Raw genomic sequence first — 17,696 nt, 5'->3', positions numbered from 1 at the left:
GCATTGTAATGGGCAGGGCGTATCAATTACCATCAGCTGGACGTCCTATTCGTCTCGTCCCTTATTTTCATTAAAAAAAATTAAGTTAACAAGAAGCAGAGTTCTTTATAACTGGTAGCTGGATCTACCACAAGCAGCGCCAGTTGATGAGGCTAAAGCTCAAGAATATTTATTGTTCGATAAAATATTCGGTTCGTTCGTTCGAGTTATTATTTTTTTCTAATCCGATTATTTTTAATTGTAAAGTCAAAAGACGCCCATTGTAAGGCAAAGGCCTCTTGGAAGCAGTGGCGTAGCGTGGTTTGGCGGAGCCCCGTATAAAAATTTGTTTGCGAGCCCTTATTATTATTAAAATTAAAAGAAATATTATGTCACTTTTTCCAAAATGTTTAGAAACAAGTGAAATTAAATATACACTCTCTTTGCTTTTATTTCGGCAAGTAGCAATAGGTTTTATTAATTTTTGTTAACGCACGTGGCCTGTATAATTGATACGACAGATACGGAGGTACCTACGCCCCTGCTTGGAAGTATAAACTTCGATATTTACTGACAGAAGACCGCCAAGCTAGACTTTCACTGTTCCATCTTCACCAATACCATAAATATTAAAGTGGATGAAGACATTATTGTTGTGAGAGAGGTCAGAAGATCTGAAAGTTTTTTTCCGTTTCCAAACTGAAAAGCTAGATAACTGGGTGATTTATTGTTGAAATTAAAAAGCTAGTGAAACAGTTCGCAATTTATTGATTATACAGTAAACACATAGCAACAGTTATCTAATATAATATGTTTCACGACAAGAACAAATACAGCAGACACTATCAGCTACAGCACGGCACAGACACACACGCTGCCTGCAAGTGTCACTGTCAATAAAAATAGCTGACAGTGACACTATGAGTGAGACCACTTCAGGCTATCTCTACATACCTATTTAAAACGTATTGTAAACAATAAGCGTAGACATAATATGATTACATCAGGGGTCATATTGTGGTTATTGTTTGTAAGGGAAAAACAATAATATTTTATAGGTAAGAAGTACCTTATATTCGAAGATTGAACGTGTTGCCACCGGAGATTTCCAAAAAGTGTACATAATTAAAATTAAAAAAAAATCGTGCAGTGCAGATTAAAAATTTAGGGCAAAACAGAGTATTGTACCTAGACAAATAAGAAACTGTGTGTCTGTGCAGTGGCTACATCAACAATTTATAGTAAATTCTAATTTCACATTAAATATTTGAACATTCAAAATATAATCTCATTCTAGGAAGACTTAGATTGTTACATCACATGTTATATTGACATTAAAAATATTAAATTTTTGCGCTATTCATCGATCGAAAGTTTATTAAACTCCGTTATACAATCCTCCCGAACACTATTCATTTCAAATAACAAAGCGTTAAATTAAAATTAATAAGTTCTTATCTTTAATACATCAATAAATAGGGAGATTATAATATATTTTACACAATTTTAACATCGCAAACTTGATCAATTCCATTCATCTATCAACCGAAGAGCCTTTTCCATAATAACTAACCTATACTTCAAATTTAAACCTATGAAATTTGTAGCTAACACCACAAGTTGGCGGTTATATAATATATTCACTAGGTTCCCTATGTTACTTATTGTCGTCGTCACGTAGCATTTTATTTACAATTTCTTACTTTTATTATTCAATCCTACAATGAATAATAAAACTAATATAAGTTCACACAATATAACGATATAATACCAGTAGGTAACTATGTAATAACTCGAAACAAAAACTATGGAATTTAAATATAACAAAAACGTAGTCTAATTTTAGTAATGCCTAACTATAAGTACTGTATTCTCCTATTCTCAATATTATAATCTAATGAAATATATCTGCAGTGGGGTTTAATCAATTATTAAGTTGATTTCCGCCTTTTTAAGTTTGATAATTAAAGAAGGCATCAAACTTTCAAGATACCAACTAAATTGGCTACGTCATAATAAATATTGTAACCTATATAAATTAAAAAATATACGTATCTACAAAATTGAGTTCTACCCGACACATAATATTTAATTGGCAAAACGGGAGATATGTTTTATCGATAACTTAATTTACCGATACTCTACCACTAGCTTATATTTATTACACAGTTTTCCTAAAATATTTATAGTATATTCAAACATCTTATAATAAAAATATATAAGTAGATTTCAAACTATTATTTGCCATAGGTACTAGAAAATAATAACAGTAACAATAGGTATATATTATCATAGACTCAAAAAATTTGGAATAAAGAAGTTTAATTTTATATTTTACAAATACTAGGTAATTTGAATAGGTACCCTAAATAAGACCTTAGAGGTCAAAAGAATACATTTGGTAAATATAATATAATGTAAGTATGTATAGCGTACATATTTTATAAAAGGTAAATATCTAAACATTCTCTTAATTTAAATACTAAAATAAAGGCTTTGAGCAATAAACCATAAACAACAATTAGTACCTACTCGTTATATGTTTGAAAAATAGCATTAATATTGTTAAAGCAAGACTACAGAAACTATTAATTTTATTAGCATTAGGTACATGTTAATTAAACATCTTATGAATTACTAAAGATCTATTTTTTATGTGGCAACAGATTTCAAAGATTTACATAGTATTAAGCGCCATCTCTCGCGCGATTTTACACATTTTCATTGTCAATATAACAAATAGTGATGTACACACGATTTTATCGATAAACGTATAGACGGTTTGATTTTAACACTTAATAATCACATTAAATACGGAAGACATCGATAATCGTTGCGTTGAGAAATCTACGCTCCTACTAGATAGATATGCATATAATGCCATACATTATAATATTCGTAACCTCTCACATTCGTGACTCACATTCACTCAAAAATAAATAATTTCAGTACAAAGTAATATTTAATGACGAGTTATCTCTGCTAAGTCTCAATTCAAAACTGTTAGCATCTAGATATCATATTTATTGTCTTAAAATGTTAGTCCTGAAGGCTCAAGTACTAAAGAGTCTGGAAAACAGCAACTTATTAACCGATAATCGAATTAATTCAATAATTAATTCGTATGCATTATGTATGTATTCGTAACTAGCCAATGCTAGATAAAAAAAAGAATTGAAATTGGCTCAATCACACACACACACTCACCCTAAAACGCAAACAAACACATTAATCAACAACAATATCGTGGCCCAGGCGGTCCATCTCTGAGAGAAGAAAGTCCACATCCTTCTCGGTGACGGCGGCCGACGAGATGATGTTCCTGAAGAAGTTGGGGCGGCGGTCGTCGGGCTGGTAGCCCACCATGATGGTGCCGGCCTGCATCATGCGACCCTTCAGCTTGGCGCATACCTGTGTCAAATATATTGTACTGCAACCGTTCGAGCTCATTATATTATAAATGCCAGACACTTTGTCAAGGGTACAGAGAAGGATATTGATTTTGATTGTTTCCCGAAATTTTATAGATCCCGAGGAAGCCTGACATTTTAAAGCAGACGATAGTGTAATCTGACGTTGCGGGACAAAATAAAGAAAAATCTGTGTCGGCTACTCAGTAGTCGTAAATTGTATTTCCATCCATTGTTTAAGTTAAACAATGATAATAAAAAATTGATTGGATTCGATAATGGCCTGTGTACATGAAGCCGCGACTAATGGATCTCAACATAGTGTACCCACCCCTATAATCTAATAATACCTTAGAACAAAATTAATAAACCTAGAATTTGGAAGACACTCTTCTCTCCCAACAACCATAATACCATAAGGTATAGGTAAGGTTACTAGTTCCTACATGTAATAATACCATGCGGTATAAGTACATACTTATGGTAATAATACCATAAGATATTACCTCAATAAAGTTCAATCACATGTTCGTCTTATAGGTATAACTTTTAGTTTTAACGCAATTAGTTTCTTTAGATTATGATGAGAGGCGGCCATAGCTATATCTTGTGTTGTTGAGCTTCGGCTGGTTATCATACGCATTGAAAGAATATCAGTGCCAAACAGAACTCAAGAATTTTATATTACATGAGTTAGTTTGTTATGCTTTCACGTGTTGACTATATGACGAGGATTTGTTCATTCAAGTGTCAGATGATAATAAATAATCTCACATGTGAGGGATAGAACTTTAAAAGTTTTACATTTTAATATAGTAAATGAAAATGATTGTCATTTAGGTACCACAAGATGACATTAATAACCTAACGAGATGGTGTAGATATATCTCATTTTTCAGTACATGTAGATATTTATATAAATGTACTGAAAAATTCGACTCAATAACATTTTCAAGAAAAAAGAAATTAAAACGGGTTTTCCAATATAATATTGAGAATAAAACATTAACTACTACTGATGAAATCAGAGATTTAGGTATTAATTGACAAAGAGTTATGGTTTTTCAGTCACATGAAATTGCCAATTCTGCATTCTGCACTTAATACAATTTGTGATGCGACAAGGAACGCAATCCAAGAAGCCAGCTTGATCTTATTCACACTATTTAATAGTCTTGTACGAAAAAAGCTCGAGTATTCTTGTCATGTCTGGTGCATGCTATAACATCCACATCAAAAGAACAGAAAGTATTCAAAAAAAGTTTTTACGGTATTTAACTTATAAATTTCATACACCTAGAACATTGTAGCCGGCTTGGGTTCCTTAAAATACAAATTTTGGCAGAAAGGCGCAAATTGTTACACTTAAAATTCTTATATAAACTGTTTCGAAATTTAATTAATAGCCCAGACTGGCTGTTGAAACTTTTGTAATAATTGCAAAGCAATTGGGCGGTTTTGGAATGTATCAAGGTTGACCTTTGTTAGGTTAGGTGTTAGGTCTCATACCTTACATACCAAACTTCACTTAAATTTACCTTTCCAAGCTTGATTTCCTTGTTTGAATCGTGTGGCAGACCACGTAGCTGCTTCGGCAGGTACCAGAAACTGACGTTCACCATCTCGGGTTCCAAGATGAGATGGAACTTGTCGCTCTGCTCCTTGATCCGGCGGACCATGTACTCCGACAGCTCCATCAGGCGATCCATCAGACGCTCGAAGCCAGATGTACCCTAGAAATAATTAAAGCACCGTTTATTACGAGGTTCAGAAATTACACTTTAAAATAAAAGAAACTGGGCATTGCGTAGAGACGTTGCTTTGTAGTGAGTGTGATCAGGTAGTTTATTCCACAATTCTGTTGGTGCTTATTCCACGATCATTAAAAGTTTATAGCGCATAATTAGGTACTCACGAAGATGTGACAAATCAGGTAATTTATATGGTCTGGTATGGCATGAGAGCTCCTGTTTCCACAGGGGGTTGGTGACTTGAAGAACTTCAGAACCTTGATGTTTAAAAATTGCAAGCCATAAATATTTTCAAGGAATTTTGCTCTTTGGTCAGCCATTGTATTGGACATCAAACATTTAAATGAGTTACTGTTTCCTTTTCAACAAGGCAGTCTCTGCACTTAGAGCTCTCCGATACACTGATTGTAAAAAGGGGTTTTTGTAGTGGTTTAAGCCCCCATAATACGGAGTTCATGTTTTTCTGAAGCATTGACAGTTCTTTCTGGGTGATAGTGCAGGTATCGTTTCTTCTAGATGCCTGCAGTTTATGAAGTTAGTCCATCATAGCCGTATCATAGTCCGTCATCAGGGCATTAGGAAGGTTATTGATAAGAAAGAGTAGCCGATTATTAACTTATTAAGTAGTCTCAAGGTATCGCGCACAAATTCGAGACAATTCGTACTTCTCAATGCTGTGACAACGGCTTACCTTCCCGCGCCATTGGAGCCACAGCTTAAAGATGTCGTTGTGTCGGCCGCACTGGATCACCTTATCCCCAGTGTCGAAGCGCGGGTCGTAGATCTTGTCCGTCATGAACAGATACTCTGCCGACATCGCGTTGCAGCTCAGAAGTATCCCCTGGAAACATTCACAGTAAATAACACACATATGATACACTGATACATGCTGGGGACACTCGGTCACAGTGACTTAAGTTATATGTTAATTCACCAGTTTTATTTTTGTCCCTACAGATTGTTTATTTTATTTTATACAATTATTGTGCAATATCTTGAGATACACACAAACACCGAACTAATTCAATACAAACTCAATTAGATAATACCTAAAACTGCTCTTAAATGTTTAACACTATTCTTGTTCAATTTTATCGGTCGTGTGTAATTTATGTAATAAATCATAAGTATATCCTAGACGTGGCATCTGCCGTCACGTTAAATGATGTGTATTTTATTTATGAACATAAGGGACGAGACGAGCAGGACTCTCAGCTGTTGGTAATTGATACACCTTGCTCATTACAATGTAGTGCCACTCAGAATTATTGAAAAACCCAAAAATTCTGAGCGGCACTACAACTGCGTTCGTCACCTTGAGACATAAGTTGTCAAGTCTCGTTTGCCTAGTAATATCACTAGCTACGGCGCCCTTCAGACAACACAGTAATGCTTCACTATTTTTTATTTATTTCAATAACAAACATTACTGCTTCACGGCAGAAATAGTCGCCGTTGCGTTACCCTTAATCTAGCCGGCATCCGGTTCAAAGGAGCCTCCCACTGATGAAATTATTATAATTGCAGCTCGTTTTAGAAAGATACCTCATTTAAATCGCAATCGCTCGCTTAAATCGTATTAATGTGAACGGGACACTTCCACGAGCGTCCTGCACCCTATACAGCCTTACTACACACTCCTGCCACTTATCTCCACAATCATACGCAACATTACAATTGAATTATGAACCATGAAACTGCCATCAAATGCAGAAACATCTGATTCTAAGAGCTATGACACTGCAAACAAACGCTGAGCAATACAGACTGAGACTTATTCCATTGAAAGAGAGTAGAAATTCCTTTGTTGTATGATAATATCAGCAACATTAGACTTAACAATAAAAGCCTCAAAGTACAAATTCTATTAGCAAAACCTTATACAATTTGTTACACCATTTTGGTGTTAATTGTGTTGGCTTAGGGTATATTTTAGCTTGCAGTGCTTCCTAGGGTAGGGCCGGAATTTGCAACATATGTTTCAAAGTGTCGACATCGGAATTTAATTAAAAGTTGTGGCGCGTGCCAACACTGTCATAGTGATGTTGTTTCCATAAGTGGGTGTGTCGATAAAACAAAAATATGTAAAAAAATGTTATGGGAGTTATAAAACATTCGTATTTTAGAAAACAATGATATGAAAACTATTCGTGTTGCACTTGCATATATCGATATATAATTTGTCACCACTAGTAAAAATTGACAGATGGATCATTTTAATTTAGATTTAAAATTTAAATTTCGTTTTTTTCTAATGTTGCACATAAGCAATTTAGTGGCTGAGGCTTCCCAGTTGTCTTATGACACTTCTTGTAATCGGAATGTATCACAACTTCCGTTGCGGTTATTATGATCAATATGGGTGTTTGTTTTCGAGTTATGGGTGTTTATATGTACTTATGTATGTTTAAGTAAGTATATTAAATATATCGTTGTCTTGCAACCCATAGCACATGCTATGTCTAATTTGGTAAAAAAATATTTGTATAAAAGTGTGTCAATAATATTATTATCATTAATAAACAATATTATAGAAAAAAATAAACAAAAATTTTAAAATCGCACAATTAAAACAAATCTGAAAACCCATTAATATTTGGGGTGCGTGTGTATGTATGTATTAGTATGTGTGTTAGTATTCTTTTATAAATTCGTCGTTTGTCATTCACAATAATGTACTATAGGTTCAATCATCTACCATTCAACAATCATGTTAGGAGTTGGAATATAAAAAATATGTATGAAATTTGGAAAAGGTTTCCCAAAGATTAATCATAGATAAAAATACAAATATTGGGAGATATTATCGATACTCTTATGCGTCACATCACTAGAACGGAACATTGAATGGGCGTGGCCTGCATTAATTTATAATCCCATTCAGCGAAGCGGACTCAAACCTCTCTCCCTGTTCGGAAACTCACAATCAGGATCTGATGAGGGATTTCACTCAACTGCCAACTGTACCTTCCCAAACAAACATTTTTTTTATCAAAATTTATTTTTAGGAAACATGGTTTGAAATCAGAAATGTTTAATTCTTTATAATTTGTGCTGATTATATAAAATTTACTTCGGCATTTAGTATTCTTTATATTATGTAGGTAATATGACCATAGTTAATAAATTAATTTCAATTTAAAAATCGCACAACTAGATGTACCAGTGTGAGGCTCCCTTGCACAGGATGCCGGCTAGATTACGGCACCACAACGGCGCCTATTTCTGCCGTGAAGCAGTAATGTGTTGGCATTACTGTGTTTCGGTCTGAAGGGCGCCGTAGCTAATGAAATTACTGGGCAAATGAGACCTAACATCTTATGTCTCAATGTGACGACCGCAGTTGTATTGCCACTCAGAATTTTTGGGGTTTTTCAAGAATCCTGAGCGGCACTGCATTGTAATGGGCAGGGCGTATCCATTACCATCAGCTGTACGTCCTGCTCATCTCGTCCCTTATTTTCATAAAAAAATGTAGTAATTCTTGAATTCTGTTAATGTCATCAACTGGATTTAGAGCAGGCGACTAGAGGGATGGGGATCACCTCTACGTAGCCATCTACAACAGCTGGAACGCCACAGTTACCAACAGAGCTCTTCTTCTTTACCATTTCACCTCAGGATTTCAAGAGCAGTGACAACTCTTAAATATCGAAAGCGGGAAATCTCTATTTGACGTACCTAAGTAATATGAATGTAACTGTCGTTTGTTTATACGAAATTCGACCGTAGATTGTTTTTCGTGTCATACATTTTGCCACCTTTTTATAGCATTTTAATCGAGCGCGGAACACATTTTTAGATTCTTTTGTGAGTTAGAGTAGATATTTATAAAATATATTTTACTAATATCATTGAAAGGAACCTAATTATTCGTGTAGGTGTCATTTTCGATTCTTTTATGAGCAATAAATAATGAAACGGAATCGTTTTTGAGATTGATAACCGGGGATGAAAAGTAGACGTCACATAAGACAAGAACGTCCAAAATAAGTCGCACTCAAAGGTTGGTCAGGTTTCACTGACTGTGACCGAGCTTACTCACAATAAGGCTATGTGGATGGTGGGGTTGGAAGGGCATACATAGTTCATTAAGAGCTGTTACCGGCGGGCCGAACAATCGAATCGGATCCCTTCTGCCAACGACTAGTTAGAGCAAAAAGTTGAAAAAAAAATTGATCAACTTGCCAGTTTGCCCCTCTTATATAAAAAAAAGTTGATGGAAGCGGCCGAAACTGATAAATACAGCCTAGAAATACAATGGCGTTAATGTTCGCACGGTTGTCGCTTATTTCGACACAAGCGTAGGCACTGACACCTACTTGGCTACGAGACGTAGCGGTTCATAACTTGTAGGTGAGTAGCGCCCACGTAAGGATGATTCATATCTTTTATAAATGTATATTTTGTTTATAATTTCAATTAATAAATTGTAATCATTTAATTACTTACGTTTTGGAATTTTATTTTTTTATGATCACGGTTAAGTAGTTATACCTGAGTGTCAGCATTGACGCGCCACGCTGTATGTCTGTATAGAAGCTTTAAATGTCTTGTAAGCGTATCGAGAGGACAGACAGACAAACAAAAACAAGACCGCTAAATGATCTGAATCAGATCATTTCCCTTTGAGACACGGTACCCTAGAGACTTACCGGCTGATAAAACCTATGTAGCCCTAAGATCACACAGTACCTAAATGTGGAAATTTATCGAAGGCGAGGTTAATAATACGAATAATTATTTATTTGCTGTAAACTTTCCAAGGTATGAACATTTATTATAATAATGTAGCTGTGGCGTTCAGGTAGATGTTGTTGGACGTCACGGGTTATCCTGCCTAAACTCGGCAGGCCGTATCAGTCGTCACGCCAGCATTAATGAAGTCATCCGCAGGGCATTTGCCGCTCTTAATATACCAGCTGTTTTAGAGCCAAATGGTATTACCCGCCGCGATGGCAAGCGTCCTGATGGAATGTCGCTGGTGGCTTGGGCACGGGGAAGGGCGCTGGTGTGGGACGCTACTTGCGTCGACACTCTGGCTCCTTCTCATGTCCAAGTCAGTTGGTGCTGGGGCTGCTGCTTCGACTGCCGAAGACAGTAAGCGTCGCATTGGTCTCAGTGAGTCATACATCTTTGTGCCGTTTGGTGTCGAGACACTTGGCCCATGGGGCCCAGAGGCGCGGAGAATGTTCAAAATACTATCTTCGCGCCTCAATAAGGCTACTGGAAACCCAAGCGCTGGCAGCTATTTCGGTCAACGGATCAGCCTTGCTATCCAATGCGGTAATGCTGCCGGTATTCTTGGTACGCTTCCACGTAATGATAGTTTTAATTTTATTTAGTCGTAAATATAGTTATAAGATTTTTTTTTGTTTGAATAATTAATTTATTATAATATATATAATTATTCCCTTAATGGACCCGAGCTGATTCTCATTCAATGCCGACAAATAAAAGTACTCTGCCCGCGCCCAAAATTAATTCACGTCAAAAATAATACTCCATGTTATGTTATTTTTTGATTTAATATAAACTTCTAGTGTTACATTACTGTTAATAAAGAATTGCATGAAATTTTATTCTAGTAGGCTTAATTCAGTAGCAGATGTCCTACCATCGCCCTGAGCTCATGAATGTTTTAAATGAAAAGGAATATCTGAGCTAACTTATTGATACCGGTGTGCATTTGTTTGTTTGGAAGGGTAGAGTATGTTTGTATTGGTTATCTGCAAGCCACAGCCGGGCCTCCCCTGCCGAGTTTACCATATTATGATAATAAGGGAATGATAGACAGTGATGTATTGTTATCGTAGAGGATTGAATGGAACGAAACACTCTTTCTCTGTTTAAAAACATTCATCCAAAAATTTTTGAGTTTTTTTTTAAAGTGAAACTTTTATTACATCGTCTCAAACTTTTTCGTGTGTGTGTTGCATGTCGCGTGACGGTCGGGCGGCGCCTATAGTTCGCAGCAGCTGACCGTGTAGTGTATTTATATTTTATATATATTACTCATTTATGCCAGTGCTCCATATTTTGTTTGTTTTTGTCAGTGTTTAATGTAAATTTTGTTATTTATTAAAGTGAAATTATTTTTTTATTTAAATAATGTGAAAAAAAGTTTCACTTTTACCGTGGTTTTATAAAACCACACAATCCTTTTTTTTTTAATTCGGCACGAGACTCAATCTCGTGTCTCAATCAGTTTCGTGACAGAATTTGGCGATTTACACGTGTCGAATTGATTGAAGAAGCAAATAAGCGGAATTAACACTCAATATAAATCAAAATTTAAGGTTTAGGTTATAAAATTAGAGAAAATGGCTGCTTTCATGCAAACAGAAAATAATGTTTAAACGGAGAAAATTTTCTACAGCGACATGAAATACAATGAGAATTATATAAAATGTAGAAACATAATCCCACCAAACCTGCGGAACATTTTGCAGAGATCATTGCAGCCTACCTTTACGAAAAACGATAACCAAAACAGAAGGAAATAGACATTTTGAAGTAATCAAAATGCCTGGATTCAAATATGCCTGCTGAAAATCTTTCTCGTAGAAGAATCACCCAATCTTTTCTTTTGCGTCTTCGTATATACAACCATATGGTTATGGTTGGTAAAGCGGTTTTAATACATTAATCAGGGCTGCCTGTTTTACTGCAACCAATGTGATTTATTTATTTATTAAGTACTGCTACATTACGAGTACTGGTACCTACTTGTAACAATTACGGCGTACACAAGTGTTCTATTGTAATTATATCTTATCTACTGCTAAGATTGATTATTTTTATGAATATTATTATATCTTTTGCAGTGAGCTAACTTATCTGAGTGGTTGAAAAATTGATCTTCCCAAAGAGATGCTATTTTTACGCATTAAAGACCACGTTCAGAGAGAATGTGTAACAGGGGTCTACTGCAATATTACAGAATCATACATGCTCTGCAATCTCTGAGGCCTAGAATTGAGAGGTGTTTGTTTAATCTGTAGTGCCCCGTTAGTGATCTGCACCCTTTTTCTTGAAGGCTTTATGATTTTTTGAATGGGTTAAATCCGGAGTGTTGCTCCAGAGTTTACTACCTACTTTCTTGTAAATACCACCATAGTACTGGGATCATTTCGTCGTCCATCATGTATATAGACTGATCTCAATCTAAAAGTCGATGTTATGAACCGTAGTAAGTACGAAGCCTAAACCGTAAAGGCAATAAATAGAGCGCCGATGGTATTCGGGAACCACCGGTTGGAACCCCGCCCGTCAAGTCGGTACTATTTGGTCTTCGACCTGCCAAATGCATATGTGCGTTTATTCGATGCTCTTATTGTGAATGGAAACATTTCGAGGACCTTGCGAGGACACGCTCCTCTGAAGAAATTCAAAAGTTGTGTATTCAGTTGGCCAAATTGACTTCGGTTCAAAAGTGCTTGAACGCAGGCCATGTTTATGCAAATTAGGCGTGCAGTAGACGTGGAATTGCAGAAAATAGCTCGCGAATATGTTAAGGTTTCTTACGTTTCATTCATTCACACGTCCATTATGGTGGCTTACCTCGTACTTGAAGTGCACCGTAGAACACTGCAACAGTGTCCCCATCAACTTGTGAGGGTTCCACGTCACCGAGTCGGCTCTGTAACAAATATAAAACGTTTTAAACACTGAAAAATTTAGAAAGCGCTTTATTAGTATTCGTGCTACGTACATGCTCGCTAAATGACACAACCATCGCTTATTAGCCAACTAATTAATCAATTAGCCAAACAACTTAATTAGCCGTTCAATCAACAGCCTAGCCTCTTTACAAAACAGCGCCGTTTAACTAGGTTCTGAATGATACACTGCCATTTGATCATACAGCTGGGCAAATGACTTGGATCGATGACGTTTTATTACTAACCTAGTCAGTTCATTTCAACTCTCAATTCCACTTTCTGACACCTAGCGCCAAACCAACCAACCTGTCAATATGGCATTGGCAAACTGTTGTTATATAACCCGAATCAGCCCTTATTCACTAGTAGTAGTAACAGCCCCAAAAACAAATTTGGATTCGTCATTAGTTTTTTTGTAACACATTAGAAAATCAATTTCTATGTGTACTTAGTAATTCATTAAGATCTCATGATTTCCAAACAACAAATCTTATGTCAGATGTTTCACTTTTTTTTATTTCTGTCACATTTTCACTCAATCGTACGAATGACCTAAGCATTAGCCAGCACGTTTATTAAATGTGGTAACAAACGCTACGGCTGAATATCTTTCAGGCCGCTAGATAAAGGCGCTGTTTAGTAAAGAAGCTAAGTAAGCTAGTTGGCTGCGACTTATACAAAATTTATAATAATATTATAAATATTAGTTAGATTAATCTTTGGATTAATCTCCGTTAATGAGCGCAGTAATATTGAAACTGGTGAGGCGGTAGCGCCCGGGACTCGGGAGCGATTACAAGTATTAAAGTCAATATTGGTATCGTGACCGCGTGTTGACGCAGGCAGGACTGGCGGGAGGCACGGGGTAGTGGTGGCGGTTGGTGTCACCGGATCGTGGCATTGAGAGTGTCGACAGGCTTGTCTTTTGCGGCATAAACGGCCGTATCTTTTTTTTACGTAAAATTAGTTTTTGGTTTTTTCACAGCTTCAAGAGACTGTAGACCTTAGTATATTATTTATTATAATTTCAATATCTTCACGTGATCCCGAGATGAGAAAGGGTTTTGACAAAAGGATCTTAAAATTTACCGAATATCTTATGACTTAATCGTACTTGTTAAATTAATGGATGCAATTAACTGAGCCTCCGATTGGTCAAAAAAAACTCACTACACTAATACTTGATTAAGTTCGCAGAAAGGACAGAACGGCTGCCTGACTGCGTCTTCCGGTGACGCCGACCACGTCGCCATTCGAGGACTTTACTGCCCCAACGACCTCTAGTCCGTCTAGGTATGTACCCTGCCAACTATCACTTCAGTTTCGCAATCATTTGGGCTATGTTTATTATATTTCATTTATTATATTTACTATAATATTATTCAATAAATCGCAATAAAAACAGTAAAGCATATTTATTTATAATCTACAGTTAAATTACAAAAGCCGTGCCAAATGTCAAAAATGTAGATCATCGTTGCAAAACGGAGAGGCGGTAAAACCGGTGGAATCTGCTTTTTTCTTTATATAAAGAGGAGGATGGTAAGTGATCACCGAAGCCGATACTCTCTTGTAACAGCCGAGGACTCACAAGACCGTTGCTGACCTTATAAAGCTTACAATAAACGGAGGTACATATGAATTCCTCCTCTTTTTTTTATGGAATAGGAGGACAAACGAGCACAAACGGTCACCTGGTGTTAAGTGATCACCGCCGCCCACATTCTCCTGCAACACCAGAGGAATCACAAGGGCGTTGCCGGCCTTTCCTCTTCCATAAAAAGAACATGCATTCCACAGTTTTGTAGTGCGTGGGAGAAATATCTTTGAAACCGCACAGTTGAATCCCAGACATCCACATGCTGTAAGTGATATATTAGTCTGTGGCAAGTTACGATTTTTACGATGGTTAGGTGAAACAGCTTTACGGAACACCCGTGATAGACGCGGTAGAACACACACAATGAAGCGACATCTCAGCGTAACGCCAAGCAAAACTCTCTGCAATTTGCAATCCGTTAGTATAAAGGCGAGCACACACCGCACTCCACACGGCAATTATCTCCGCATGAGCGCGCGCGCCTGTCGCCCGCCGCAATGACTCCGCGTGATGGATGGTCCTTCATTATGCACGTTTGACGACATTCACTGATTAATCGTTGCTTAATCTACAAGCCTCGTGTTGATTTTACCCAATATTTTCATGAGCATTAAAATACTGGGATGTTCAAATACATTACATACTGTTGTAGGTATATCAAATATCACAAATGATAACTGATCAAACTGGGTTTGGCTCACTCATAAAGGGTTTTCTACCGTCTTACTAGAAATATCTCATAATTTCAAATTAAATTTGTAACATTATTCGTTGATGTTTTTGATTGAATTGAAATACAAGTTCTGTGATCGTTTTACATCAATGCCATTACTTGGCCATAACACCCTTTCGGCTGACATTACTGTAGCGATAAATGTAAAATGTAAATGTAGACACTCTAGAAAGAGCATACAATCAATTTCATTAAAGCAAAATTAAAATCAAGAAGACCATTTGGGCATATATATAAATTGTCGCTGATATTTTGCTAATATATTATATTGAAGAATGAATACAATTTTTCCGGATGATTGTCAGTAACGTGCGGCTATACCAGCTTACCTCTCAATACCAGTGAGCCTGGGATGACGGTACTTCTTGGAGAACAGCAGGCCTCCGCCCCACGCAGCCTGCCAACAGAAGATCTCGATCAATTTGAGTTAAAATCTACTTATTTATCTAGAAAAAAACATGTGTATACAGTTTGAAAATACAAGAAAGATCGAACTTGCACAGACCTCCTTTGCCATTCACCAAGAAGTCGTGTGCAAACACTATTTATATATGTGACGGTTTGAAAGGCACCGTAGCTCTCAGTAGAACAATTTTTATATTTAAAAATGGGGGCAAAAGGCTCACGAGATGGGGAATGATGAGGTAATCGCCCATGGACATCCGCAACAACAGTATGCTCTTTTCATGAAGGTCCCTTAGTCGTATCGGTTCGGGAAAACAGCAGTCGGTAAATGATTCCACAAAACGGCTATACCAATTTCAATAAAATTCAAAAGAGGCATGAACTGCTGCAGTATCAATTTATAGTTTGCGTTTACAAGTATTGTAAGGTTTGTGATGAAGATTGCGTAGATGTCACTTCTTCACGTCTTTCCGTCCCTCCTTGTGTCATCTGCAAACACGCCTACGTGATTATCACTTACATCAACATGCATCCACATGTCGTATTTCTGGCAAATGTCAGCTATCTCCATCAGAGGGTCGAAGGCTCCCAGCACCGTCGTTCCGGAGGTGGCATTCACGAAGAACGGAACCTGTTGCAACAATACGAGTAATAATTCATTCAATTAACAAGAGGCAGTGCATTAATGTCATAATAATAAAAAATAATATTTCAAGTATTAACAAAAAATAAAAATAGACTTATTGTTTGAGTCAGTAGGTGAATCATATTAAAATGATTTATATCTGAAAGTTACATCAGCAAATGCTCGTTTGGATTTTAATAATTTGTTTTTAGTTGGGTTTGTCTCCGTCCCGAATAGCAGAATAATATAAAAATACTAGCTGACCCGACAGATGTTGTTCTGTCAATAAACGGTTCGAGAGATATGGTAAATGCGTGGGTGAGTGCGTGGGTGGGATCGTGACACGACAAACTATATATCTAAACTTTCCTTGAGCTTCAACGAATCTATTACAAAAGATTTCATTGAGATCGGTCGAATAGTTTAGGAGTTATTAAGGTACATACAAACATACATTATTATATTGAAATATTGACGAAAAAATAGTTTCTATCATAATAATTATCACAATTTTCTAGGGTTCTATTCTATCTCTGGATCTACTGACCTGATTGTAAAAATTATATTACCAATGGATAGCGACATTTATCGTGAGTGTCATAGGTTATATTAACCCGAAAAAAGACTTTTTTGTGATACTCTGATTTAAAAAGTAAGTCGCTGAAACAATGGCCGAACACTAAATTAATTTATATGGCAAAACAACGTTTGCCGGTTCAGTTAGTGGGTTATAAATGTCTATGGTTAATAGTTGTCAGTGCTGCTTCTGCAGATGTAGTGACAGTTAATTAAAACAGATTGACTGCATTAGAATGAAAGTGGGTGGATGTACTGTAAAGGTTAAGACTTAAACTAACTTGTTCACTTTGTGGAAGTTTTGAAACTTCCTTTGACAGGTCGAGGCTATCTATAAATATACATATTTTTGTACACATCTATGTCCAGCGTTATAATTCTAAAGTATTTTAAAGCTTTTGTAAATAATGGCTCTGATATGATCTATTAACACCAGATCTATTTTACCAGTAGGAGGCTCCTTTGCACAGGATGCCGGCTAGATTATTGGTACTACAACGGCGCCTATTTCTGCCGTGAAGGAGTAGTGTGTAAGTACTACTGTGAAATTACTGGGCAAATGAAACTTGAAATCTTATGTCTCAAGGTGAGGGGCGCACTTGTAGTGCTGCTCAGAATTGTTGGGTATTTCAAGAATCTCGAGCGGCAATGCATTGTAATGGACAGGGCGCATCAATTACCATCAGCTGAACGTCCTGCTCGTCTCGACCCTTATTTTCATTAAAAAAAATAACACTCAACTGCAGATCAACCAAATGATCCGACTGCTGAGACTTGATTGTGCTTGTTTGTAGCAATACTGATAAACAACATTATATAAGTGGTTCAAAAGAGTGCAAAAAATAAAACTCGCGTCGTTTCTGCTGTCTCGTGCGGATTCAATTTGGAATAAATTTTAAAAATAATAAATAATTTTTAAATTCCTATGTAGTACAGTAGAAGCTATCTATCTC

The 17,696-nt window shown here is 36.5% G+C and overlaps 1 protein-coding gene across 3 annotated transcripts in view; it reads right to left on the bottom strand.

The window, feature by feature from the left end:
* Positions 1 to 727: 727 nt before the first annotated feature.
* LOC126975387 (glutamate decarboxylase) overlaps positions 728 to 17,696 on the bottom strand; it is an 85,831-nt gene continuing 68,862 nt past the window's right edge. For all 3 annotated transcript variants that reach the window (XM_050823266.1, XM_050823264.1, XM_050823265.1), the window contains 6 exons: positions 16,063 to 16,173; positions 15,467 to 15,534; positions 12,704 to 12,782; positions 5,832 to 5,981; positions 4,928 to 5,122; positions 728 to 3,390 (listed from right to left, as the gene is read on the bottom strand). In XM_050823266.1, the coding sequence (XP_050679223.1) occupies positions 3,208 to 3,390; positions 4,928 to 5,122; positions 5,832 to 5,981; positions 12,704 to 12,782; positions 15,467 to 15,534; positions 16,063 to 16,173 (786 nt within the window). In that variant the 3' untranslated portion in view covers positions 728 to 3,207. The remainder of the gene's footprint in view (positions 3,391 to 4,927; positions 5,123 to 5,831; positions 5,982 to 12,703; positions 12,783 to 15,466; positions 15,535 to 16,062; positions 16,174 to 17,696) is intronic.

This window comes from Leptidea sinapis, chromosome 35 (assembly GCF_905404315.1).
Source record: "Leptidea sinapis chromosome 35, ilLepSina1.1, whole genome shotgun sequence".
In the NCBI taxonomy this organism is placed as follows: domain Eukaryota; kingdom Metazoa; phylum Arthropoda; class Insecta; order Lepidoptera; family Pieridae; genus Leptidea; species Leptidea sinapis.
This window is presented reverse-complemented; position numbering and strand designations above follow the sequence as displayed.